The sequence below is a fragment of the Argopecten irradians genome, chromosome 6 (genome assembly GCF_041381155.1).
Source record: "Argopecten irradians isolate NY chromosome 6, Ai_NY, whole genome shotgun sequence".
Taxonomy (NCBI): Eukaryota; Metazoa; Mollusca; class Bivalvia; order Pectinida; family Pectinidae; genus Argopecten; species Argopecten irradians.
The window spans coordinates 28,548,749-28,575,830 of record NC_091139.1 but is presented as its reverse complement, the minus strand read 5'-3'; the positions used below and the strand labels follow the sequence as shown (position 1 = coordinate 28,575,830).

Sequence of the window (27,082 nt, the reverse complement as noted above, 5' to 3'; positions counted from 1 at the left end):
TGGGCTATTTGATAGACAAATCTCAAAATAGTGTTTGCATATTTAATGTGTAATATATATTTCTAAAAACATTCGACGATCTATATATTTGTGTAATTAGAACAGTTTTACTGTTTCGACTTTAGGTATATATTATCATACCTAGCCTGTATAAAATGTTGTGTTTTTTTCCCAAACCATTACTTTTGCATTGTTCCTTATTCTGAAGAGTGCGTTCTTTCTATGTATAGTCTATTTCAGAGTCGTCCAAGTTCTAAAGCCATTTTAAAGGTTCACTACTTTCTTTTCGAACTTAAGCTAACAGTACAGTAGTCTATACTATTATAAACTCGTATATAGATGAAGGCCGGTGAAGCGTAAACCGGTTAAAACCTTCTACGTATGTGTGTTCACACTGACCGCTATAGCCTACGTATTTACCTTCCGATGTACTTCCTGGTCGTCAGTACAATAATAACACAGAGGAAGATTAAGACCGAGATGTCGTCCAGAAACGGTTTACGGTACTGGGAGATATTCCTAGTCCTGTTGTTCTTCGTACCAACAACAAGAGCTGCATGTAAGTGGAATCCACCTTTATCTATTCAATATTCAATCAAACGTCAAACTTTTTGACGTCGTCATTAAATGACATAGTCGAATCTATCAATATACATATATATATATGTATATTCAGAGTATTATACCATTACCACTTATCCTTAACAGTATCACTATAATGAGTTAAGCTACGTTTATATCGTTGTATTGTTTGTGTGTATATAGCAAGCTGTCTCCGCCAATCTTGAAATTAGTAAAACTTAATAAAGATACACATGATAGTAAATCTACCAACAATCTCTGTCCATATATTTGTATTTATCATATTATATTTCTAAATTAGAAGACTTAATAATTAAAAGTTACGGGATTCAAATGTTACCAAACGACGAAATGCAAAGGTATAAATTTATACCTAGGTATTTAAATGGAAAATAAATTGAACACATGTGTAGGATTCCCGTGTGCTAGTATTGTATGTGTATAGGGTTTCTTTTGTCGCTGAATGACTCAATGTGATTTCACCGACGTTTAAGCATTTTCGCTGCTAATGTAAACATCTTACATATCTATAACTTAAAATCGTCAGCGTTAATAATACCTTCATTTTAAGGCCAAATGGTACTTATTTGTGGTTGGAAATCGGTTTCAACTACATTTATATTACAAACTTATATAAGACGACAATTTTGAAATTGTTCTTCTGTCGCTGTACAATCGCAGATAGGGCTTAGAACATTGTACCTGCTGCCCCTATTTCAAGAAAAAATTTTTTCCGGTAAAAGTCGAAACTAAAATTAAGTATCTTTATCGCTCCGCCTCCTTTTTCTCATCTCCTAAATGACTTTATCTTTCCAAAAAATGGCCTCCGTCCCACCCGCCCCAACCCCCCTCCGCCCTCACTTCCGACTTCCACCCTCCCCCGTCCCACTTGGCACCAAGCCTCACTTTGATGGCCTCGGAAAGTTGAGGCGTTTCGATCCCCCTGTGAGGAATGCTACTGGGTTCTGTCCCCTGTGCCGAAGACAGCACCAAAGTATGTAAATGAGGATTTTCCTCTGCTCCTGCTGCAATAGCGCTTAGAGTGGAGTAGCATACAGGGGATTTCGGGACTGACTGGATCGCCCCGTTTTCTGTATAATGTGACCGGGTGTGGTGAGGGACTTAGTGTCCTTCGGCCCGCATGCTTCAGTGAAAAAGCACTACTAAAAAAGGGCAAACAGTTGCCACTAATACAAGAAAGACACCACATGATATACTAAACCGACGCCGACAAAGCCACAGGGGGGAAGCAGACTCCCAAAACACGCACGCACGCACTACATTCACGAGCAACACAACTTACCGCATGCACATGGTAGGCCGATTCCTTAACATTACCAAATCAGTTTAATAGGTACGCTATAATTAAACAATCAAACTAACAAAACAATCGCTCACTGATCTACTCTATATTTCATCTCAAAACAATACGAAACGACATGTGAAAGGACAAGCAAAGATCTCGATAGCGAGTGTTTCATAAAGATAATCGAAGAACTAGAATCATTCAAAACTCTTATAAGTTTGGTTGCACTATTTACTCGTCCCCCCTTAAAGAAGAAGACACAATGCCAAAAAATTGTGATAATTACCATCTATTGAAAACAGAATCAAATGAAAAAACAATTTAAATACTTAAAAAAAGTTTACTTAGATTTACAAAGAATGGTACCAACATTGAACGAAAGATAATAAGCATAACGCTCCTTGATTTAACTACAATTTAACAAGGTATTTTAGAAATGGTGTTAATTTGGATCCCGAAAACCTATCCCAATAGCAAAAATATCCGATGATCAACCTGATTGCGTATACCCAACCAAAAGCAAAACAAAATGCCGTTTATAAATGTTTTTTTGGTGATTTATTTGTAGTTTGGTGTTTAAGCAAGACAATCATCATCACCACAAATTAACCTTCAATTTAATGATCAGAATAATCAATAAACTTTAATTATTCGTCTTTTTGGCGGTGGAAGCATCTTTCACATTCCCTGCCCGGATGAAAGGAGGTGTGGAGGGAGGACAAACCATGGCATGCGTATGGTGTTTTGTTGTGGATGTCTTTGTGGAGAGGTACGTGTGCATGTTCATTGTTGTTGTAACCAGATGGAAATGGTTTGCCCCCCGCGAAATTTATACTGCTATATATCACTGAATCATGACCAGCCGCAAAAACATCAAATGAGAGGCGTGGCACCCCGTACCTGGGTCACATTAATTCTCGGTAGAACGAACGAGCGAACTCTGACGTAGTTCCTTACCTGTTCCCAACTCGCAGTTATTATGTCTGAACGCCACTAATTAACGAAGAGCACGTCCACCATTTGGTAATAAGACAATATTAGTGCCTTGTTCGCAGGGGGACAGAATCCAGATTCAGGAGTCGTAGCTGGGTACCATCATCCACTAAAAAGACGAGTTCCTCAAACAACTTGAAGTTTAAAAGTGAGTGGATTGATCCAATGAGGCGCATAGGGAGAAAAACAAAAATGTGAGCATGCCCTAAAATATAATAGTCGCGATTTTTTCAAATTGTCCCATAAGGGAAGCCAGCAGAAACAAACGCTCTACAATCATGCAAGAACAGGGTCTCGATAAAAAATAAAAATTATGTAGTTTAACTGTTTTGAATTGGCGGGTGAAGTGTCTACATATATATTACAACAAAAAAACCCATTCTCGAAACGCTTATTGACTGAAACAGTAATCTTATGTGATCAACGTGTGGTTTTAGTCAAAGGCAGACTGTGAAATATGCTCCACCGCCGAAAAGATCAAAAATAATATATAACAAATTTGAACAAAATTATTTAATGTAATCCGTGTGATAAGTTATTCTAATTGGACACAGAAATATCATATAAAATAAATTATTTTGAGCTTCTGTTGTCTGTGATCATTAGTCCCGAATTCTAATATAAGGTTCTGCCCTGCAGGTAGGGCGTTTAGAAGTTGTACCGTGCTGTGTTGCCCGATCCCCCCCTTTTACTGATTTTTGTTTAGTTTTATTTGGCCACATAATTGCGATGATCATCGTATAAAGGCGCAGAACTCCTAGAGAATGACTAAATTTAGGTGATATTATCTTGTTATGGCTTTATTCCGTTAACTCGTAGAGACCTTTTATTTATCATTCCTATTGATGCCTCTCGCCTTGGCACCTCGCGACTTCTCTTTTTGAGTCCTTTAGATGTGCGCCTTTGAAGTTGAGCGTTTTTTGCGCCCCGCCTGTGAGGGAAGCTCGTGGTTTTTGTCCCCTGTCCCGCAGACAGACACCAAAAGTCTATAAAAGTCGGTAGTTTCTGCTCCTGCTTAGCGTCTCAGCATACATGGAGAGTGGTGACGACTGGGGTTTCCGCCGCCGTTTTGTCATTAGTATATGTCGGACCGGTTAGTGGGGTTGTGTTGCTTGGTGACTTCGGGCGGCATGCATCAGTGATATAGCACGTATATAAAAGGGCCAACAGTATCCACTAATACAAGCAAGACACAACACGAAACATACCGCAGTCTCCCTAGTACACTCACGCTCGCACAAACATTACACGCAACACACCGCCATCCATGGGAGGCCCAGTCCTTACATGACCATGTAGCTGTTTAATGAGTGACGTTTAATTGAATTCAAAGCGACGCAAACAATATAAGGTTAGTGGGCTGGGGGTCCGAGTAATATGAGTGTAGAGTGTCCATGAATTTTGTTTCGGGATGCAATTAACGTATTGGAAAATACTTTTATATATTGAAAATAATAATCAAAAAGGTCATTGGATTCAATAATTCGTAGACAGTGTAAAGTAATTAACTTTTTTATTGAAAAACATCATTAACGCACTAGGACGTAACGCTAATTTCATTTTTCAAAACACTACATAGTTTCTTTTACTTTCTGAGTAAACTATGAAATAATTGCATTGTATTTTTACAATTAGGCTTTTATGTTCTCTGAAGAACTGTAAACTAAGCATAACTATGTACTGGAACCATCATCAATAATTAAGTTTATTTACTCTTTTAATAAAACTCTTTTTTAGTTTATAAAAAAAAAAAACAAAAAACTTTTGTTTATTGAAGAAAATAATTAAGTCATCAGCTACTGTTTTTATAATAGATAAAAATACAGTTTGTCGTGCGGTGTTGTATCTTTAAACGTGAAAAGACCAATACAGTGTGATGTTTAACGTGAGTACAGAAGCCTGAAATTATGAATAGGATGCATCGAGGTTTCATCGAGTCAGGTTTGCGTGCAATTAGTTTAAGCCGTAACATGACTAAAGATACTAACACAATTCGGGTCCCTGTGATAGCTTTCTTATTTTGAAGTAGAAAAATACAGTGTACGTGATGTTATGCTTTGTGAAAGAATGTAAAGGACCTAAACACCCGAATCAACCTTAATAGCTTTATATCACACGGGCAAGAATAATAAAGTGAAAAAGAAACTGCTGATAAGTATAATTATATTTTGTAATCAAAGCGTTACCAAATGGATCGCGTGAAACGTGTGTCTCCAGTTACCGTAATAGCCGGACGCCGATTTTTTTATGTAGGATTAAGGAATAGTCACATAAAAACAAATAATCACATATGGTGGAACCCGGGCTCGCCTCCTTACGCGTGAGCGAGAACGTGTTTGATCAATGCCGTGACCGATTAATCAACACACGAGGCCGTGTCCACGGTGGTAGGGGGTATTGTCATGTATAGCAGTGTGGGCATACTGTCTTGTACACTAAGAGTTCAAACGTTGTCTCTATTTACACATAAGCTCAAATTAGAGAGCTTAAACAAAATGCAAGATCACACTCACGTATCGAACAAATCGTTAACACGCGGAAGCAAGAGCTACCGTAATAAAAAGTAGATCTGGGAGGAAAAAGAGGAAAAGTTTCGTATTTCAAATTTGAGCCTTCGCTATATTATATTATTATTATGTTTATGTTTCATTTGCCTGGGAAATCTGTATAATCTCAATATTTTTTTTTCTGCGAGGAATCCAGAGCCCATTTGTGATATTTTGTATATAATAACTCATGCCTAGATAAATTATTTAAGATAAAAGCCAAGCATTCAGAAAGGGTGGTATATCTTTGACACCAGAAAAAGACCGCATTATTAAGTGAATAAAGTGTTGTCATATACGATATTGAGTATTTGTAGAACTTGTGACCAAATACGCAAGATATTTAGATTGGATTGTGGTAAAACCTGTTGTTTGAGATAGATTTTCCGGAAAATTACACTCGATGGTCATTTTATTAATGGTTCTAATTTGTCAAGAATACAATAATGTGAAGTTGTACGAAATAACCGTAAAGAGGGAGAGCGATTGTAATAAACAATTCGAAAAATGTAATAACAAAAACCCATAAAGAATGTCCTTTGGATGATTTGTGAATAAAGGCCTGCCCAAAAGTCTGCTATTTTTTCTGCTTGTATCTATCAAAATACATTGATAAGGAACATTTCGATTGAAATATTAAAACAGGGTTAAAATCATGAACATGTTTGTGAAAAATTAATAATACGTTATCCTAATCAATTTATATGTTGAAAGTTTCTAAAAATAGACCTTCCAACAGTTTTAACTTTACCTTTAATTTTTAACCATTCTTTTCTTGACATTATAGTCCAAATAATTACAAAGTATTTTTGTTGTACAATAACCGAAAGTGGTGTGAACAACTCTGGTGAAAAATTTTTATTGCATGAAAGAGGTCTTCAAATTTGGCATTTTTTGTGTCAAGACTTTGTAAAACATGTATTTTTACAAATTTTAAGCACACATATTTAGTAGGAAAGCAGAAATATAAACTTTTGCAAATATGAAATCGTTTTACGAAATTGATAATTAATTTGATATCGTTTTGGACCAAATAGAACCGTGTTGTACGCCTTGGGTGGGCATCATTAAATCATCCCTAGGCCTCAGGGGCCTTTTTAGGTTTTTAAAGTTATCCTACAGGATCTAAGGCCATAGTACTACAAAAATGCACCTAACGTTTGTTAAATTAGTTCCAGGGCAAAATTCAATGGTAGTCGTAACAAATTGTTTTAATTGGAATCTATTAAAACGAATAAAAGGTCTATTGTCGTCGACACTTTGATAAAACATGCATAGAAACTATGCTACTTGATTCAAGATTCAAAATATATTTAAACACAAGATATCAAATAATTATAACACATACACGATGCACGTTTAATAAAACAGCATAAAGAAAAAATATGAGATTTTAAACCACATACAATGTTTATGAAAGATGTGTTCTTCTTCCCTTAAGGTCTTATACAATAATACGTTTTTACATATGTCATGTATTTTTTTTACCGTTTAATACGTCTATGAATAGTTGATCCTTATTTACTCATTTTATAAATTAATATTTTCGACATTGTAATTCAATATACTAGACACATTTTACTTTTAAATATTTCTTCATATCTCTCTTGACAATATTCTGATTTATTGGAGCAATTGTATACTATTGTTATGTGTACAGAAACTTATTTATTGCATAAATGTTTACACCAATTTTTGCTGAAATCAGGTGATATTACTGAACAGATCTAAATGCGACTATGATATATTTTATCATCTATATAAGTATTTGTACAACATTTGGTTTGTTTTGTTTTGTTTTTTATTCTAAATAAATGTCATCTTTGTTTTCAAAGTAGTAAAACATTATTTAACTCAAGGAATATATTTTTCCTCCCTAAACATCTGAAGTTAATATCGCTTTGAGGAGAATTGCTTCCCAATCATCAGAGCAAGACGTCAACAAATGGGCAGCAAATAAGGCAATTGACAATTGTATCAACCAAGATATAAATTTCTGGCTGCTGTAGTCACACTGAGGCTATGAGATATAAACAAGCCTGGTGGAGAGTGGATTTAGGACATTTGTGGACGATAGATTACATCACCATCTACTACAGAAGTGAGTAGAAATCCTTCTAATAAATACTTTTATTCTAATCAATTGAGCATTTGCGAAATCGTCCCTATTATTGCATTCGGCAAAACATTCTACTGACATTAGGAAAAGTACGTAACTCAATAATTTTGTTTTCTTGTAGCAACAATATTTCTACTTCACAAGAGCATGATAATTTAGCGTTGTAGTATCAACCAATATATCTTAAAAGAAACCACTGTTTTAAAAGCTACTCTTACTTTACGCATCGAAAATACTCAGAAATGTGATACGAATTCTGAATATGATTCGGTAAATCTATATATTTTACATTATCCAAATCTTTAGAATGCAATCTTCCGGTTAACATCCCAATTATTGGGCCCGCAATGCTTACATGTACAAATAACAATGATAATATCAAGCATGGTTACACAAACTATAACAATTACATCTGATGCAACTGTACAACTAATGTAACTGTTTCTTTGTTTTAATAGGTGGTTCTGGACATCGTTTTGGCGGTTACTCTCTGTATACATCAGACTCTACCTCTATTCCACCACAAGGAACTCTCTGTTATAAGGAAAACAGCCTTTTAGGGACTGACATCAACTTAAACCCGACACATGCATGTCCGAGTGTAGCTCGGTACGTCACTGTCTACAACAGGAGAGAAACACCTCCAACACGTGACTGGTACAGTGGTTACGCTGTCCTGGAGCTGTGTGAGGTCCAGGTTTTCGGTACGTCCATTGATTCTCTTTCATGTAATTACCATATCATCGCGCTCATCGTATATTACAATTTTCCATAAATCTCAATCCTAAGTATGTTCATATTAATGATTTATATCAATAAATTAGGCCAGTGTGTCTCTTGGTACCATTAAATATGTGATAAATCTGATCGGAGATCTATTTGATAAATTCCACAAACTAAACCTTTATACTGCGGAGTTTACTGAATACAAAAATACTACCGACCTTAGCACGACCAGAGTTCTCACAGTTTATTATTATTGCATTTAATTTTGCGTAGGATGCCCAACAGGAACATATGGTTCCGGCAATTGTAACAATAACTGCTCAGCGAGCTGCTTTGGAGGAAATTGTAACGCGATGTCAGGACACTGCTTCTGTAAGTTTGTATAGAAGACACGAATTAAAATGATTATGAAACATATGTGATTTGTAACATGATAATGTTGAATGATTGCTTATAACAGAATAGGTAAACGCACTGTCTTTATCCTCATCTCGCAAGTGTTTCTTTGATTGAAATACTTCACATTTAGCTGACAACTGATTTGTTATTCAATATATCTACTTTTTTACTACATTGTATATAGGAATTTAGACATTGAAAAATAATTACATTGTTGTCAAATTATTTAAGCAAAAATACAAAATATTCACATTGCACACATTGGCCGACAGCGGCCGGCAAAAAACAACTCCTACAAAACGTTTTTTCGTACTTAAATAGTCATTGATATTTAAGTACAACTTTCATTTTCTAAAAATATTTTTTGTCATGAAAAATAATTATGTACAAAATAATTATGTACAGAAAATATTTTCTAAAATGTTTTTTTGTCATGACAAATTTTTATCAAATATTTATGTACAAAAAAAACAACAGGTCTGACGCTAAACCCTATATTTAAATGGATTCTTCCCATTCTCAGATATTCAATTAATCTTTCAGATAAGGAATGCAAACGCGCCTAAGGTTGGACAATTTTTACATGTCAACTTCATTGGCCGTAAGGTTCCTTTATCTGATGGTAATCTCTGATAATCGGGATTAACGTTAAATATTGTGTATAATGTAACATTCTTAAGAAAAATCATTAACGGTTTTACATTATGTAGTTTGTCTAGGAGTACTATCATTGTTCAGTAAAGAAAAATAGAAAATGCTCGAGGATCGTAAGTTATTTTGTGAATACCACACACCAATTGGATCATAAAGCCGTGACTGCATTAACACGGGATTAATTGCATATCAGATACAGCTGTGGAGGTTCTAATTACACTGGAGGATTGCAGGATAAATCGGGCGTGTATTAGCAACAAATGGTTTAATTTAAAATGGACATTTAAATCCTTTGTCAAGAAAGATTATAAAAGAGGAATAAAAACAAGGCATAAAAAAAGATATTATTACCTGTTTATTACCACTTAAAGTTTGCGACTTTTATGCACTTTCTCGAATATAGATAAAATAGAGTCCACTAAGAAACCCGTATTAATTGATTGTGTATGACCCAGTCTATGTTTTAAGCAAGCCAAATGGAACATTCATTGTTGAATTCCTTATCTGAAAGATTAATTGTACACCTGAGAAAAGGAAGCTTCCATTTAAATACAGGGTTTAGCATCAGACCTGTTTTTTTTGTACATAAAAATGTGATAAAAATTTGTCACGACAAAAAAAATTTTTTAGAAAATATTTTCTGTACATAAATATTTTGTACATAATTATTTTTTCATGACAAAAAATATTTTTAGAAAATAAAAGTTGTACTTAAATATCAGTGACTATTTAAGTACGAAAAACGTTTTGTAGGAGTTGTTTTTTGCCGGCCACTGTCGGCCATCGTACACACAATGGCCGACAGCGGCCGGCAAAAAAACAACTCCTACAAAACGTTTTTCGTACTTTAATTGCATTGATATTTAAGTACAACTTTCATTTTCTAAAAATATTTTTTGTCATGAAAAATAATTATGTACAAAATAATTATGTACAGAAAATATTTTCTAAAATGTTTTTTTGTCATGACAAATTTTTATCAAATATTTATGTACAAAAAAAACAAACAGGTCTGACGCTAAACCCCTATATTTAAATGGATTCTTCCCATTCTCAGATATTCAATTAATCTTTCAGATAAGGAATGCAAACGCGCCTAAGGTTGGACTATTTTTTTACATGTCATCTTCATTGGCCGAATTCCTTATTCTGATGGTAGTCCTGATAATCGGGATTAAAAGTTAATATTGGTATATAATTTAACATTCTTAACAAAAATCATTAACGGTTTTACATTTTGTAGTTTTCAGTACTATCATTACAGTAAAGTAAAATAAAAGGCGACGTGGTATTTTGTGAATACCACCCCAATTTGGTCATAGCCGTACTGCTTATCACGATGATTAATTGCATATCAGATACTTGTGGGGTTCTATTACACTGAGGATTGCAGGAAAATCTGGCGTGTTTTGCAAACAAATAGTTAATTTAAATGGACATTTAAAACCTTTGGTATAGAAAGATATATAAAAAGGGATAATAACTAGGCAAAAAATAGAGATTATTACCTGTTTATTACCACTTAAAGTTTGCGACTTTTATGCACTTTCTCGAATATAGATAAAATAGAGTCCACTAAGAAACCCGTATTAATTGATTGTGTATGACCCAGTCTATGTTTTAAGCAAGCCAAATGGAACATTCATTGTTGAATTCCTTATCTGAAAGATTAATTGTACACCTGAGAAAAGGAAGCTTCCATTTAAATACAGGGTTTAGCATCAGACCTGGTTTTTTGTACATAAAAATGTGATAAAAATTTTGTCACGACAAAAATTTTTTTTAGAAAATATTTTCTGTACATAAATATTTTGCACATAATTATTTTTCATGACAAAAAAATATTTTTAGAAAACAAAAGTTGTACTTAAATATCAGTGACTATTTAAGTACGAAAAACGTTTTGTAGGAGTTGTTTTTTGCCGGCCACTGTCGGCCATCGTACACACAATGGCCGACAGCGGCCGGCAAAAAAACAACTCCTACAAAACGTTTTTCGTACTTAAATAGTCATTGATATTTAAGTACAACTTTCATTTTCTAAAAATATTTTTTGTCATGAAAAATAATTATGTACAAAATAATTATGTACAGAAAATAAAAACTGTCAAATTTTTATCAAATATTTATGTACAAAAAAAACAACAGGTCTGACGCTAAACCCTATATTTAAATGGATTCTTCCCATTCTCATGAATTCCTTATTCTGATGGTAGTCCTGATAATCGGGATTAAAAGTTAATATTGGTATATAATTTAACATTCTTAACAAAAATCATTAACGGTTTTACATTTTGTTAGTTTTCAGTACTATCATTTACAGTAAAGTAAAATAAAAGGCGACGTGGTATTTTGTGAGTTTGCTTTTTAGATTGCTTCGCTGGAAAGTACGGTGATCTTTGTCAACAAGGATTGTGTTCCAAATTGTAACACGAGTTGCGAGAAGGATTCAGGACGTTGTATAGGTAAGAGAGATAAGTATTTGTGTGCGAATTATATCCATCATTTAAACCACAAGCGTAAAACAAACACAAGTATAATTCAACAGTTAGGATCGTGTACATAGTAATATACTTGCGTCAGACTTTATTTGACTCATGATACGACGTAAAGGAACGTTGGTGTTGATTTATAGGTATATATATATAGGATCTTACATGAGTGATTATTTCATATGAGATCAAACGAATCTAAGAATGGTTTTTTTTTGCGAGCCGTGACGAGTTTCATAAAATCTCATATGAAATGAACACTCATGTAAGATACTTTTTATCACGTATCTACAAATACCTACATAACAAAGAATTTCACGTCAAAATGTATTCCGAAAATCCAGTAGAGGCCGCCATTTTGTCTCGCCTTCCTCGTAATACTGATGTCGCGTCTTTTTTCTGATGTCATTTTATTGTTTCTATCTAATGTCACAATGAATTTCCAACTAATGAGAATCGCTGCAAGTCATATTACACTAATGACATACGCAAAAATATAACAATGACGAAATCCATGGATATTACGAAGATTATGTGATAAAAGGTTATACTGGTATACTTTTTTCAGGATGCATTGCCGGCAAAACAGGAGATTTGTGTAGTAATAATTGTCAAGTAAATTGTGTGTCATGCAGCCAATCATCTGCTACAGACTGCTACGGTATAATATATCTTAATATAAAATATTACCAAAATATCTTACTGTCATTTAAATTAGTTTTATACTTTAATATACACTGATACTTATTGTCTTAAGATATTAATTTTATGTCATGAAATAAATGGCCCAATCATGGTATAATATATATTTGTACGCATCATTTGAAACATATCCTTCATAGATATGACTCTTAGTTGGCTGGAGATTTTGTTTTATGACCATGTATTGTAGATATTCTAGTATTATGATAATACGCAAATATCTTTTTTACTTCAGAATGTATCAATGGAAAACATGGCGGCAGTTGTCAGTTTGATTGCTCTAACAACTGTAAGGCCAACACATGTACGAAGGGTGAAGGCTTTTGTATCGGTAAATATTGTAAATGCCAAATATTCTCATTTGTTCAAATGTTCACGTGAGATTCTATATAATACATATCGACTTGATGTTTCCATTTCAAAAACAATGAGTCAATATTCTGTTTATGAACAATATTGCCCAAACGCTGAGTTCTTCAGGTTGGGGTCCTATTGCAATAGTGTTTCTGCACATCAGATAATATCTTTAACATTTATCAACGAAACATCAAATAGAAATTAAGGACCTGTAACTTGGTCTACACGGTGTTATGCTATCCTGGTATTGCACCATATGACCCTCAACAAAGGTCATAATTGATAACTATCTGTTATTTGAAAACTAATTATTTAACTATTGGATAAGTATTTAAATAAACTACATTTAAATAAATGCATTCTTAAGTCTTATTATGACCGAGTCTAAAATAGTATTTACTATCATAATTGTATGCTGTAATATTTTAAATGATCAATATTGATAAAACTTGTTAAGTATATAATACAAGAATCAATATGTTTTCAAAATTTCGTATTTCACATTGGAAGAATATCACCCGTGTGTCATTAATATTATGTGTTTAGAGTATTTATTTTCACTATTATGGTTTCTTCGTATATATTTTAGGAGAATGCGTTGATGGTAAATACGGTGACACATGTGAGATCGATTGTCCCAGTGGGTGTAATGGCAAATGCACTAAAGACAATGGGTTTTGTGCAGGTTTGTAATTTGTAATCTGAACAATCAGAGTAGTAAAGTTTTACTGTCCAACTCCAAGAAAAGTGTGTAGGTTTAATTTAAACATTTATTTTACACCTATCATATCTGATATTAAAACATTAAGAAGTTATAAAATTGAAAATCTATATAACTGTTCAAATATTTGTATTAATTCCATAGATACTAAAAAAAAGAATGACATGTGGGGTTTTTTTCCAGAATGTGTTCCTGGTAAAAGAGGTAACCAATGTAATGTCAACTGTTCGGCGACCTGTGTGACATGCAGCCAATCAACCGACGAATGTTTTGGTAATAACAAAATTTATGGTGAAGAGTTTTAGAGATTTATAAGTATGAAAATATAAAGCTGAATACAGCATATGTAGGCTGAAAGAAATTGTATAGACATACTGTCTTACTGTCTTATAGTGATTTCAATTGTTGGCCAAACCTCAATCACTCAAATTGGAACACAACCATTCAAAAATGGCTCGCAACCTACAATGGAACATTTATGAAAAATTTACTACGACATTTTTATTTTGTAATATTAAATTACAATAACTACGAACATAAATTAAGGTAGTGAAAAGTGATAATCCTTATATATTCGTTTAGTCTCTGTTATTTTAGATAAAAAAACATCGTGCGACAACCCTAAAATACATCATGTGTTATGTCAAGAAATACTATTGCTAAATGGGGTATTTTTGACAGCTTTTTTTATTAAATCATTAAATTTCCCTCAAATGAATTCAAATATTTATCATGCTTAATCATTTTCATAGACAAATTATATTTACGAAGTGCTCCAATTTGAGCACTGCTAATATATTTACAAAATATGAAAGAAAATCTGAAGTAATCTATTTGTGACATATTATGAAACAAATCCGAATATAAACATCCTGTAGATTTTGCCATTATATAAACCGCCACGTTAGTAATCATTTCGGCTTCCATTTAATGTTGCAATACTCTGTTGAATTTATAATGTGTGAATTCATGCTATCTTAAAAAAATCAGGTATTAATTTGATGATGCAGAAAATTGGATAGATTTGTAAAACGTTACAAATTGTTTTCGACACATGTTTGGTCTATATTATGAAGTTCCTCCTTCTGGTAATTGACAACTAGATATTCCTCATTTTATAGACATGATGTGTATGATGGGATTTTTTTTAATTTAATGGGGGTATGAAAAAATAGAGAATACATGATCAGTGTTTTCAAATATACGCTGTATTTAGGCGAGGGTTAAGAAAGACAAAATTGGCAAGTCTTTGGTGGGCCACTTTTTCTTTCTGACGCAAGCCAAACATTAAGCTTATTTTTAAAGACACTGACCATATATACTTTTTGCTCCTGTAATATTCACCAAAAACATACATATTAAATCTGACAGATGCCAATACTGTTGCAAAATATCCGTCTTTCAAACAATGGTTCGTCTCAGAATTAAGTCAATTGAATCGGCGCACGTTCTCACAATCTAAAATACAGCTGATTTCCATCAGTTTCAAATACAGCTGAAATATATGTGGTAGATGTATTCCAACAACACCAATAGTGGTTGCAGGATAAAAGAATGTATACATATATACTTCTACTTACTCGGTTAATATCGTATACGAAACTTGAAATATGTTAACCTTATTACTTTAAAAAATACTTTCTTATGTTTATCGAAGGATGCGAATATGGATACTACGGGCAAGATTGTAATTCACAATGCGAAACGGGGTGCAAAGTATGCGAACAGAGCAATGGCATTTGCACAGGTAAATACTTCGACCTATTGGCCTAATACATTAATTTATCTGGTATTCAAGAAAGGTGTGTCCCTACCGTAAGTTCAATGACTATTGCATAACTGCGAAATAAATTTTCGAAACACAATGCATTTTAAGTTAAAGCAAATTAAATTCAAGTCCATCAGCATAACGTAATACATTTGTTTTTATTTCCAAGCATATGACAATTAAAAAAAACAAATATTATCAAATTATGAGTATTGGTTTAAAATAGGGGTATACTGTTCACATTTTTGATAGAGTGCAGGGACAGTCTGTATGGGGCCAACTGTAGTATACCGTGTGGAAACTGTGAGAGATGTAGGAAGGACACTGGTGAATGTCTATCGATGTGTGCTGCTGGATACGAGGGGAATACCTGTATGGCGAGTAAGATATCAATAAGTTGTTCATTACAATAAAAAAACACGTTTTACTTAAAGTCGCTTATTTCATACAAATAACATTAGCTCTTGTGAGGTTTTTTTGCGATAAATAAAAGTATATATGTATTATCAATAACAACAGAAAATTAAAATCATATATGGAAATAAAATAAATGTGTTCCTTCATATACAGTGTCATGATATTCTAAACCTACTTATTTTGGTGCATTGTCGTGCAAAAATGGATTTTGAACATGTTTGCACACTAATAGCAAATTTTGCACTAGCGACATACATAATGATAGCATATAATAAAATCAACTTATCATACTTATCATACTCTAGCGCCAGGAATACTAAGATATGATCATCAGTAAAATACAGTAAATCGGGAGGGAAGATTTGTTAAGGAATTGTAAGGTTAAATTAAATAGATACCTAATCCCACACTGTTATCGCTTATCTAAGTATTGAGAGTTAATTGAAAAGCAATCAATTTCGAAATAAAAAAAAACAATTGCCGACACATAGGACATGTATTTTATTTAATTAATCAAATATGATTACCATCTGTTGTTGGGATTTTCCGTGATTTTAATCTCATTTCAAGTGGTATTGTATCAAAATACTCGTAGATTCTATGTATCACAATGGCTGTCGGAATTTATTAGATTTTACGTTAATTACAGGAATCATGCCACCATCTAGCGACAGTACGGGGGCGATTGTTGGTGTCCTAGTTGGCATACTGGTCGTTGTGGTGATAATCATTGTCATTCTGTTGATTATCAGAAGGTATATGTATATACTATATGTGGATTTGTTTATATAAAGTGTATTGAATATAATTCCAACTGACGTTCTATAACCATAAAACAGCCTTCCCGATAGTAATAAACTGTATATAAATTATTTAACAATAAAAAGGATAAATGCATTGACATATTTGAATATATTCACATTGTACTCGTCACTTATATCATTTGCTGGATTAAAACGTTTTCTTTTGTTAAAATTTCAGACGAAGACAAAATTCATCAAAAGATAAACCGTTCGACGATATCAACCAAAATGGACTATCCAACTCATTCCATCACAAAAGAATTAATGGTAAGGTTTGGTAACGTATTGGCGGAAATAATCAACAATATTAATTAAATCCCTTTTTCGCCAGACCCTTAAAATGACTTTAATTACAACTACTGTTATTTTGTTGTTACATAATTGAAAACTAACTTGTTCATATCGATATGTATACCAGATGAGAGTAACAGTACGAATGTTTATTCGGAGCCCGAGCCTGAGGCCAAATACGTTAAAGAGACAAAGATAGGAGAAGGACATGTTTATATCAACGCTAATGACGTCACTAGGGATGAACATTCGGGGAGTGTTTACGCCAATGCTGATATCGACGATTGCTACTATAATGCCGTTGACCCTGGGACAGCGATATCGGAATTGAAAACAATGGTTAAAACAAAGATGCTCAACAAGGCTAAAGCATTTGAGGACGAATACAAGGTAAAAAGCGAAATCAAGAAAAAATGGTAAAACGTCATTGAAATATAAGTTCATTCATCCTCCTTAATTTTTTTCTAAGACAAATACTTTTATTGAAACATTCAGAATATAAAATGTTAAGGGAAAGACCGAACGACCTTAACGATTGTACATCAGAATAGTATAAACATGCTGTATTAGTCCCGATAATAATGTCTGATATTGTTTTTATTCATTGACAAGAAATGGTTTTGATGCATATGTTTAATGATCTAATAAGTTATGAATGCCATATTTACATAACACACTAGTAATAATATCCGTTCTTTAAAGGCACTTCCTACCGGCGACCAACATGCGAATAAAATTGGGATGAAATCGGAAAACAAATCGAAAAATAGATTCAAGACTACTTTCCCATGTAAGTCTTTATTATCGAATTGATACGATTTTACCAAATTTTATTGTTTTCAAATAAAATAGTCAAATGTGCAAGCATATAAACTCTTGCTATTATAAAATGACTTGGATATGAAACACATACTTTAGTAGGTATTATATCAATGAAAGAAAAAATATCTACATATCATTGTACACCTCCCTCTTATCTATTAATAGGTACAACTTCATTTACTGTTGCCATAGTTTCATAATCGATCCTTAATCATCTTATGCTACTTCTCTAAAACAAATAAAGTAACTTATTTAAATTATTGTGTTACAGATGACCATTCCCGAGTGGTTCTTGACAAAGTGGACAAAGACCCCCACTCTGATTACATCAACGCCAACTACATTGATGTTTGTATAACAATAACTTATTATATATTATCTCATTACCTCAATATATACATATCTAATGAAATAAGAATTGGAATACACATATATGCATATACAATGTAGCCAAAGAAAAGACATTTCGATATACAACAGGGATTCGCAAACTACCTGTGCCATGCAATGATATCTACAGCTATTTTATCGAGCAAAGAAAAAATTGTAAAGATTAATAAGTTAATAAGGGAACGCAATGCAAATCTTATTGCACATTAGGCATTTATATATCAGTAAATATATATCAAACGTTTAAAACAATACTACATATGTATTTTGCAAAGAAAATGTTGGCTGCAATATTGTAGTTCGAAAGACAGGTAAAAGCGCCGGCCGAAAGGTATAGCAGGTCTAGTAGTATATGATGGAATGCTTATGTAAAATACAGAAAATATTATGATCTGTATTCGGTTCTAATGCTAAGTTAAATTTTATTGAACAAGATATCATATCGTAAAAGACGCGATAAACAAGTTTATGACGTAGAATATTTATTATACTCAATGTTCAATTTCAGGGTGTCTCCCTACCAGCTGAGTATATCGCAACTCAAGGTAAGTTTAATATTGATAAAAACAGCGATCAAAATAAGTAACTGTTAGTCTTCATCTCCTTATTGCATGATAATACGATTAATAAACAGTATCTACAATAAATTCATGACAAACACTTTTTTTCTAGTAAATCTGGTTCCATAACGGATCCATTAACGATTTTTGAAAAACACAAATTATTAATCTCAATTAAATACGTTTGAACTTGCATTGAAAAAGTTAAAACCGTGTTACGATTAATTTCGTAGTATTTTTGAAAATAAAAGTCATTATCCTCATTTCACATATGAATAATTGCTGATGTTGCGCATCATTTTTTGCATATGGTTTGAAGAGTGTGTAGTTTTCGTTGACGGTATTCGGTTTAAAATAGTTCATAAACACATACATGGCCAATTGTTTGTTTCAACGTATGATCATTAATGGAATAACATACCACCCAGTCTGATCGAAACATGGAGGAATAATGTCCCTTGTTGCTTCCGGATAATTGTAATTATCATGAAAGATGGGAGATAACTTCATATTGTTTGTCCTATTTCCTAAATCATTTTTAATTAATTCAACCTTCATATCTTTGATAATAGGCCCAGTCGACAAAACAATTGATGATTTTTGGCGCATGATTTGGCAACTGCAATCCGGGAAAATCGTTATGCTGACTAACCTTCTCGAGGGAACAAAAGTAACTAAAACCCCGTACTGGTTTTATTGTGTTCACATCATTACGATAATACAATTTTGAAAACATTAAAACAGAAGAGAGGATATTTTAAGTTGATAAAATGTAATAAAAGATATTTTAAAGTTGTGTCTGCCTTAACTTGGTGAAGATTTTGATATTTTTTTCCTTCAATAATCTATTGAAAAGCAATCTGTTATATGGATTAAACTTTGAATATTATTAGAAAAGACCGACAAACATGCATGAGACCTACAGAATTTAGGCACTGTTAATTTCTTGTCTTTTGATATGAAAAGCTCTTCTTGATTTACGAGTATGATAAATACGTCACATTTACATATGTTATATTGAGATGAATAATATAACGAATACATTGTCTGAATATTCGTAGAAAAAGTGCGCCAAGTACTGGCCTGATGAAGGAGAACCGATGCTAACAAAACATTTCAACATCGTGCAGGACAGAGAGAGGGTCTACGCGTTCTATGTAATCAGGGACATCACAATCACAGAAAAGAAGGTATCAGTCACATTGATAGAACTACAGTGACCCGCGATAACCCGGATACTGATAATCCGGAAAACTGAAAAATCCGGATAGAATGATAAGAGAATCGATTTGATGTTTGACAAAGAACACAGAATCCAGCAATCATGAAAATTCGCAATTCAGAGGTTTGGACTGGGAACACAAGTGATTATCGAACGTTCACTGTATAGTTATTTGTCTTGAAAAATAAAAACCCACATCCATACACTATGACGACGTTGCATGTTGTAGTCGTGTATCTAAATGTAGTGTCCCAACCTTCCCATATGACTTTATATACATGTTTATATATTTGATGATTATTTTTACTGGAGTTTAACACATTTCAGACCAAGTCTATACGGCAGATTCATCAGTTTCACTACACCACGTGGCCAGACCACGGGACCCCTGATCCTAACGAACTGGTTGTGTTTCATCGCCGCGTCATCAAATATAAAAACAACTTACAGGGAAAGATGGTAGTTCATTGCAGGTAAAATGGACATTTCTTTAAAAATTATATAAAATGTAACATATTATGCTCAAAGTTAACTGCTTGTGCCCCGCATCAGTTGATGTGTTTAGCTGATGACTTTCCTATGTTTGATAAGATAATTCAATGTGATAAATCGATGGATAAATGAAATACTATGAATATGTGAATGATGTAGCATCTCTCTAATTTTAGTGCCGGTATAGGACGGACCGGAACATTTATCGCCCTTGACGCCTTATGGAAACATGGAAAACAAGTCGGAGCTGTAGACGTCAACCGATATATTAAAACAATGAGAAAGGATAGGGTAAACATGGTCCAAACGGGTGTAAGTAGGCTTTGATTTAGGTTTTATAAATCTAACGTCATATTAACAGTCAACATCATGTAAGGATGTGACAGATTTCTTGGGGAAGGAAAACCGTAGTAACCAGAGAAATATCGCCGACAAGCGATCAGTACCTGGCAACTGTTTAGTTGGGAAATTGTACCATATCTGATGTGTTTGGAGATGGCTAATATATTCATATCCATTTGCTTTTTTTGCAGTAAAATTTGTTGAAATTTAAAATGATTGACATCAAGGGAAATATCGATTGTCATAAAATGTTTACATTATGGCAAAATATCATCGAAAGTTTCTTTTTAAGTTCAAAGTAAAATATTTATCTGTGAGTTCTCTGCTTTCCCGGTAACCTATATCCAAAGCCTCATCATCATTTTAAGTAAAACAATGACAAATAGTAAATATCACAATGATATAAAAATGTTGTTTTATATATAGGAACAATATATCGCTCTTCATCACATCCTGATCGAGGCGTTTGACCTACCGGACACATTGGTATCGAGAGAGAAGTATCACACCACTTTGACCAGTTTACAGAGTGGTTCACCCGAGAACCAGACAAAACTGAGACAGGAATATCAGGTTCATAATCTCTTATTATGATTTACATTATTAATGTTCTTTTCTGTATCTATGAATATTTTCTTTATTTCAATTTTAACGGATTTTGATCATGTTAAGGGGGCAGTCATGCTTGAAATTTATTTATTACCGCCAATTTTCTTTTCAAAAAGTACTTCCCTTAACGCGCGATCACTATATAAACAATCGTTTGTGTTTTGTTATTTTCACACTTTCCCATGCTGATCAATCCTAAAAATACTTTCGTTGGTGTCACTTCATCAGTACTAACGATGTGAAACGAAAACAAACAAAAATATTTGTAATCTTCAAACTTCCTTAATTTTTTTCGATAATTTGTTTTTAAGCTAACACAGGATCTTAAACCGACATACACCGCTGACGATTGCAGAACAGGCTCATTACCCGCAAATAGTAACAAGAACAGAGATCCAAAGTCCCTGCCAGGTACACTGACAAATACAAAAATGTGTGCTTCAACAGGGCATCCAGTAGACCGCTGAGAATATGGTTTTGACTTCCAAAAATCAGATTTGACTCTTTGGTTTCAAGCATATGACTATTTAAATTAATAGTTATATGTTTTGGGGATCTTCAGATTTCTCAGAAATGGTTATTTGACTCCTGAAACTACTAAACGTCAAGGTCAATTGGATGCCCAGTTCAAGAACTAATTTTGACATATAAATTATTATTCATTTTCAAAACGATGAACCGATATATGGAACAAAAATGCGTAATTTTGTGATCTACTTTCAGTTGATAGATTCAGGGTATACCTGAATTCCCCTCCACTGGGCAGCACAGACTACATCAACGCCGTGGAAATTCCTGTAAGTTCGTATATAAATACTGCTATACATTACAAAGGAGTATATTCCTCATACAATACTTTAGTTAAGTGCTACAGCTTCATTGACCAATCGTGCTATTCATAATTCCATCATCCAAAAATCTCCATTTATCATTTTGTTGGCAATTAAAGAACAAAGACTAATACTGATGTTATACAGGAAATGTGTTCTGTCTTCAAATGCACAGACTTTTTCTGATGTTCAAAAATTCATTTCATAGCATAAAATGTGAATTTAGCGTTTTTTCTAATTTGTTTTAAATCGGAAGCTAGTAAAACACACTCAAAAATCTGCAGACACCATGCCCATTTACTCTTACAATATGCTGACATAACAATTAACACTTGTGAAATAGAGCAAGGCCGATATATACCAGCGTGATAAATCTTTTGATATGAACATCCTTCATTACTTTCATTCTAGTCCTACACCTCCAGAAATGGCTACATCGTCACACAGAACCCTCTACAGAATACCGTAGTCGACCTATTAACAATGATAATGGACTATGACTGTGATACCGTAGTTATTATCGAAAACGACAACCTGGTAAATATACATTATGTTTGTGTATACTGTAGAAGTTTTAATATTTGCGGGTTTTTAATATCGCGGATTCATCCAAATTGGCGAAATCTAAAGTATGATTCTGCTAATAAACACATACGCGTCAGTTAGCGATTTTCTTCCAAAATAATATAGTGTTTGCTTTCGTGTTGTTTTAAACATGCAAACACTTGCGAAAGATTTCTTTAAACATAGTTTGAATGAAAAATAATGTCCCTATAAGCAATTTATCAGACGTTAGAAAATTAGCAAAACGTCTGATTTGATCCGAAAGTTCTGTTTTATTTTGAGTGTGAATTAGCCATATTATGAAATGTTAATTTCAGGAATGGTTGCCAGAAAAGGACAGCGAAAAATCTGTCGGAGGTTTTGTAATCAAACATGAAACAGACTCATCGAGTCTTTCCAATACAGACGTTACCGATTTTGTCATCTCGAACAAAGTAAGAGTTCATTGTAGACGTTTTGATTCAATACTTAGAAAAACATCATATATATTTCTTTAATAAAGGTTCACATGGTAAAGAAACATTAAACATATAGTCCACGTTCAAACGTGTTTAGATATCACATCTTGTCAATTTTGATTGAAAAATAAGGCGGTTTCAACATTTCTAAGAGAGGAGAGAGAGAGAAAGAGAGGAGAGAGAGAGAGAGAGAGAGAGGGGGGGGATAAAAATAACAGTATACAAAATGTACAGGCATTTCTCGCAAGTATTTGAACCAGGCGACGAAATAATATCGGTTTTGTACAAACATGCTTGATTATAACAGGAACACAAATATGAATCCAGAGTAAGGTTGTTTCACATGTCTGGGTGGGATAAAGAAGCATCAACTCCACAAAACTCCCAAGGTCTCCTGCAACTGCTAGAGATTGTGGATAGCCGCCGGAAATCAAACCAGTCCAAACGAACAGTGATCATGTGCAGGTTTGTATTAACGTTTATTTGATTTCAGACAATAAAAAAGAGTGTTTACTGAGCTATAGATATGGTATCATCATTTGAAAAGATAAAATACACTTCAGAATTACTGACGTTGAGTTCAAGTTTTTTGTTTGCGTTCAGTATTCGTTTACCGCATAAACATTTCATTTGGTTTTATGTCTGTTTTGGATATTGTGAGCTTTGTGATAACTCTTTTTTCAAGGTTTTGGTCAGGGATTACCTGTCGGGTCTCGTGGTGTTTTTTCTTTGGCCACTTTGGTTTCCTCCTACTTTAAGACCCCTCGCGCGCTTACATCCGGGCCATCGAAAGTGATATATTATCTGTTTTTCAGTTGATGTAAAATAATTGAATCTTGAAAAATAAATACAAATCAAGTGATGAATATTGTAATTCACCTAATTTCACTATATCCTCGAACGTGAGTTTATATGTTGCGCCAATAACTTTATGAAACGTATATATGAATGCACAGTTGTCAGTATGAGCCCTTGATCGCGAATTTATTTATTCTTGAATATGCTGAAACTAACGAAGACGCGAAAAATTTACAGTACTCATGTGTCAAGTTACTTCATCTAAATCGTTCTAAATGGGTCTGTATATATTCCTTATAATTATATGCTAGATATAAAGAAACATTAGTTACATCAACCAATAAAACTCAATAGTAGAATCATACGTGAAAACATACGACATTTAAATCTCTTCCATTGGTTTACTTTTCAGAGACGGCTACTCTCAAAGTGGACTTTTCTGTTGTATAAGCAACGCGCGGGATCAGATTAAAAGTGATGAAGAAGTCGACATATTCCAGATTGTCCGACAACTACTTTTCAGACGACCAGAGTTCGTCACATGCTATGTAAGTATCATAAATATATGTGACAGTACTTATAGTTGTTAAATCTCGTGATTTACTGTTTCCCTGGGAACATTATATTCGCGAATCTTTTTGTAGCCTTTGAAAGCGTCAGTTACTGAATGTAAAAAACATGCTTTCTGAAAAATTTCGCGATGTATTTACTTTAGCGAATTTGGGTGAATCCGCGAATTTCTAGCAAAACGTTAAAACCCCGGCGGGTATTAGGTACTATAAAGTAATTGATCTGTCTTTGTAATCTGGTTGAGTAATGAACTGGTGGATTTGTACCTTTTACCTGAGACAGGTAGATTGGTTTTTTACAGGCCCACCACCTTTCCCAAACGGTTTTTATTTAGTGCGGGTCGTCTTATGTTTCCTGTCGTCGTGCTAAATACCATAATGAGGAAAAACGGTATAAAGCTAGTGTATTAATAATCCGAAATAAAAGGCCAAAATGAATTCAAAGTAAAATCAAAATCATTTCTATGGAATATATATTCAGCCACTATAGGGCCTTCTTCAGTCCGAAAATAAATATCGCGCGGTAGTTGACTATCACTGCGCCAGAATGCACAACAGCGAAATGTTTTCGTTTGTTATCACATGTTACACAGGAAATCTTACATATGATTGGTGTTGTAACCTCATCTTAGGCTATTGGTATATATTTTCTTAAACTATTTTCGTTTTTAGAAACATTTAATTTTTGTTCCGGTGTAAGATGTAAAAATAGTTCGCTATACACACATTACAGACCTCTTGAACCTTGATGGGGAATGACAATTATATTTAATTTGAAATTTTTTATTTTCAAAAGAACATTAATTTAACGAGCAATTTAAAGACTATACTTGAGACTAACACAATCTATATACGGTATACAGACACTAATTAAAGAAATGTTTTTCTTTCGTTTCAGGACCAATACCAGTGCTGTTACAACACAATTAGGGATTATCTTGATACCACCGATGTGTATATGAACTGAAAATATAAAATAATGATTAAACAATATTTTGGATATCATTGCAATCGACCGTGTGTATATGATTTTCAGTAAAGAGAAGACATCGCGATGCGACGATAGCGCTGGAGACGGTTTGTGAAGAAAACATGATATGGAAATGTTTTACATATACACTACTATGTTAATATGTATGAATTGTATGATTTAATACAATTATGGATTGCATAGAAACCGCAAAGATGTGTATCAAATATGGACCGCCAGTGAGGAAAATATTACGTTGTGCTAACATGGTTGAATCGAATATTCACCGAGATAAGGTTACTTGCTGTAGCCTCCATAGAGTGTATACAAACTGACATTCGAAATCAGGTGCAAAAATGTTGTTTCGCCAAGTTTCTATCGTTAAGTGTGTATGACCATTATGAGATTACAAACGACAAGAAGCAAAAATGAAGAAGAACAATCGGAAAGGGAAAAAAAGAACGTGCGTGACTTTATACGATAACGTACTAGAAAGTATCATTTATTGTTAAATAATTCAATTTAGCTTGTTACGAGCATTTTCATTGGCTTAAAAATTTACTTTATCAGCTCATAAAGGAAAAAAATGGCGTCGTCGTTTGTTAACTTTCTTCTGATTGGCTGAGATGACAGTGTAATGATTTCATAGACAAAAGAGTCCCAAAATAGATTTTGAGTATTAAAGAGATTATCTTATTAGTAAATTGAATTATAAGGATTAATTTGAATATTTTTTCTTATTTTATATCTCCATAAAATAAAAAAAATATTCAAGGTAATCCTTAAGTAATCTTAAAAAAGTTCTAATACATCATCTGTCGTGTGTCCGTTAACAATAACATTTTGTACTTCTTCTTCGTAAGTAATTTCGTAAAATTCAATGAAATTTTGCACAGACCTTATAAGGCAATTTCCATAACAAATGAGTCAAGCTAAGTAAGACTTATTAGCCTGCTATACCAGTTTAACATCTTGTCATGGCTGAACTCAAGGGACCAGATGTCAAATGACTAAAATTTCAAAACTCTTCTTAATTCACATATGTGATGCAAATACAGAAGTTTTTATTTTTGTTTTAACAAGGTGTTATATATTTATTACATTTGGGCCGTTTTAGCAACTACACAAAATGTATGTTTACCATAGGTCTATTTAGGAAAATAAATGTGACATTCCGTCATATAGCATAAAACCTAGTAGATATATTTTAAAATGAAATGTGATGCAGCGTTTCACTACATATTTTTATAACCGAACAAACGTTTTATTGGGACTTTATATTGTGGTGGGTTGTTACGGGACATATCAATATAGAGGTAGTGCAAACATGAGAATGGTCTTGTTCAACGATCGCCGGGATAGCCATTTGGGAAAGGAGGCCGAAAATCGGACGACTGAACAACCAGCCCAGAACCCTGAGGAAGACCGCCTGGGTAAACCGAACCACTCATGAACGGCGTCAAGACCGTCCCAAACAGCACCAGCATCTGGAATGCTGAAGCCGCTGGCAATGTGGAGACCAGCGGCTGGTAGTCCCCGAATGCAAGCACGGAAGCTTACGGGCATTTCCAGCCAATGCT

General features: G+C 33.6%; 1 protein-coding gene across 1 annotated transcript; it reads left to right on the top strand.

Moving 5' to 3' along the window:
* Positions 1 to 396: 396 nt before the first annotated feature.
* Positions 397 to 26,092, top strand: LOC138325537 (receptor-type tyrosine-protein phosphatase epsilon-like). The gene is made up of 29 exons (XM_069271283.1): positions 397 to 559; positions 7,318 to 7,528; positions 8,005 to 8,250; positions 8,546 to 8,644; positions 11,697 to 11,790; positions 12,386 to 12,478; positions 12,755 to 12,850; positions 13,466 to 13,561; positions 13,781 to 13,870; positions 15,255 to 15,344; positions 15,618 to 15,746; positions 16,432 to 16,537; positions 16,764 to 16,852; positions 17,004 to 17,266; positions 17,579 to 17,666; positions 17,970 to 18,046; positions 18,597 to 18,633; positions 19,221 to 19,318; positions 19,710 to 19,838; positions 20,198 to 20,343; positions 20,539 to 20,674; positions 21,131 to 21,277; positions 21,625 to 21,724; positions 22,037 to 22,110; positions 22,555 to 22,680; positions 23,025 to 23,141; positions 23,473 to 23,630; positions 24,376 to 24,511; positions 25,431 to 26,092. Exons 4-29 carry the CDS (start codon positions 8,564 to 8,566, stop codon positions 25,497 to 25,499), a joined length of 2,865 nt encoding a protein of 954 aa, XP_069127384.1. The 5' UTR covers positions 397 to 559; positions 7,318 to 7,528; positions 8,005 to 8,250; positions 8,546 to 8,563; the 3' UTR covers positions 25,500 to 26,092.
* The last annotated feature ends 990 nt before the right edge of the window (positions 26,093 to 27,082 follow it).